The sequence below is a fragment of the Acanthisitta chloris genome, unplaced genomic scaffold (assembly GCF_000695815.1).
Source record: "Acanthisitta chloris isolate BGI_N310 unplaced genomic scaffold, ASM69581v1 scaffold34849, whole genome shotgun sequence".
NCBI lineage: Eukaryota > Metazoa > Chordata > Aves > Passeriformes > Acanthisittidae > Acanthisitta > Acanthisitta chloris.
Window position 1 is genome coordinate 1 of NW_008690316.1, and position 1,461 is coordinate 1,461.

Genomic DNA, 1,461 nt, shown 5'->3' on the forward strand with positions numbered 1-1,461 from the left:
GCGCGGGGGGTGCCTCTCCCGGCGCCGTGGCCGTCGGCAGCGCGGCTCCTTAACAAAGGGCTGGAGCGGCGTCTTGGCCGTTCCTCCCTGCGCTCGGTGCGACCCAGCCCTTTGCTGGGATTGTCGGAAAGGATGTGGCGGGGGGTAGTCGGTTTGTTGGAAAGGATGTGGTGGGGGATAGTTGGGGGATTTTTTAAATCGCCGAAGTAGCTGACAGTGTGTGAAAGTCAGTTTCTTTTCTGTGTTACAGCATCTTTTCTTTTTTTTGTTACATTCTCTCACCTTGGTCATCTCTGCTCCCACATTTAGTATCCTAAGTAATGATAACGCTCAGATTTTAAGAGCCAGGCCTGCATTTGTGCTTATCTGCAAGTGGCACCTGCAATATTTGTGATGCCACTTGCTTGGAGGCAAATATTTTGATGTAATGAAAATGTAGCTGATAGGGGATTGTTTGTTTTGAACGGGCTTCTGCTTTTTCCAGGGTAATGTTTAATCAGCAGAGCCATAGAACAGGTCAGGTCTGTAATTTAAAGATGGAGGAGGAAAATAAAGGAAAGAAATAGTTTTGTTTTCCTTAAAGCTGATCCAGATTCCTATACATTTTTAGCTTGCTGAATGATGTGCTCTCCTTATCTGTCTCTCTGCATACAAAAAGCTGGCATTACTTTGGCCTGGGGAGATGCAGATGAAGACTGTTTTCTCTGAGTATAGTGCTCCTATTTTCTCTTTCGGGACTACAACAAAGGCTGGAAGCTTTCAGGAACTGTCCTTGCATAATTGGGCCTTTGGTTTCCATATGAACTTTTAGAGAAAGTTGTCCGCTGGCAATGTACAGGCGATGTCAAAAGGAAATCCTACAGCAAGTAGCCATTTAAATGAGCTCTCGTTTTACAAACATACAACAGGCTAGTGCTGAGCTAAAGTAAACGTTTCATCTGGCCTGTCATCAAAAGCAGTTTTCAGGTATAAAACTACCAGTAGCAAATACCTGATCTTGCAGGTATTTATTGATCAACAGTATAAATGAGAGAAGCTTCTGTTTGCAGATTATTGATGGGGACTTCTCTACCAACTGAAAGGAGGGGCAAGCTCTAAATTTTGGTGGAATTGGGGTACCTGTTGTGAAAAGTGACAAGGCCAATGAACAGATGAGGGGAAAATGCTGTTCCCACAGGTGCTGGGCAGAATCCCGTCCGACAAGCCAGCGTTGCTGCAGGAATCCCGTACTCTGTTCCTGCCTGGAGCTGCCAGATGATCTGTGGGTCAGGCTTAAAGGCTGTGTGTCTGGCTGCTCAGTCCATACTGACTGGAGACTCCAGCATTGTGGTCGCAGGAGGCATGGAAAGTATGAGCAAGGTAAAGCAAAGGATTGCACTCACATCACACTGACTTGCTGGGAGCAAGCAGCATTAATGTTGAAGCTCTGCATTTCTAGGCTGATGCTCTGGAGGCAGGTGG

General features: G+C 46.4%; 1 protein-coding gene across 1 annotated transcript in view; it reads left to right on the forward strand.

Annotated features, from left to right (window-relative positions):
- Positions 1-1,156: 1,156 nt before the first annotated feature.
- ACAT2 (acetyl-CoA acetyltransferase 2) overlaps positions 1,157-1,461 on the forward strand; it is a gene marked incomplete at its 5' end in the record, with an annotated part of 6,870 nt that continues 6,565 nt past the window's right edge. The window contains one exon of the mRNA XM_009081775.1: positions 1,157-1,359. Coding sequence (XP_009080023.1) covers positions 1,157-1,359 — 203 coding nt within the window. The remainder of the gene's footprint in view (positions 1,360-1,461) is intronic.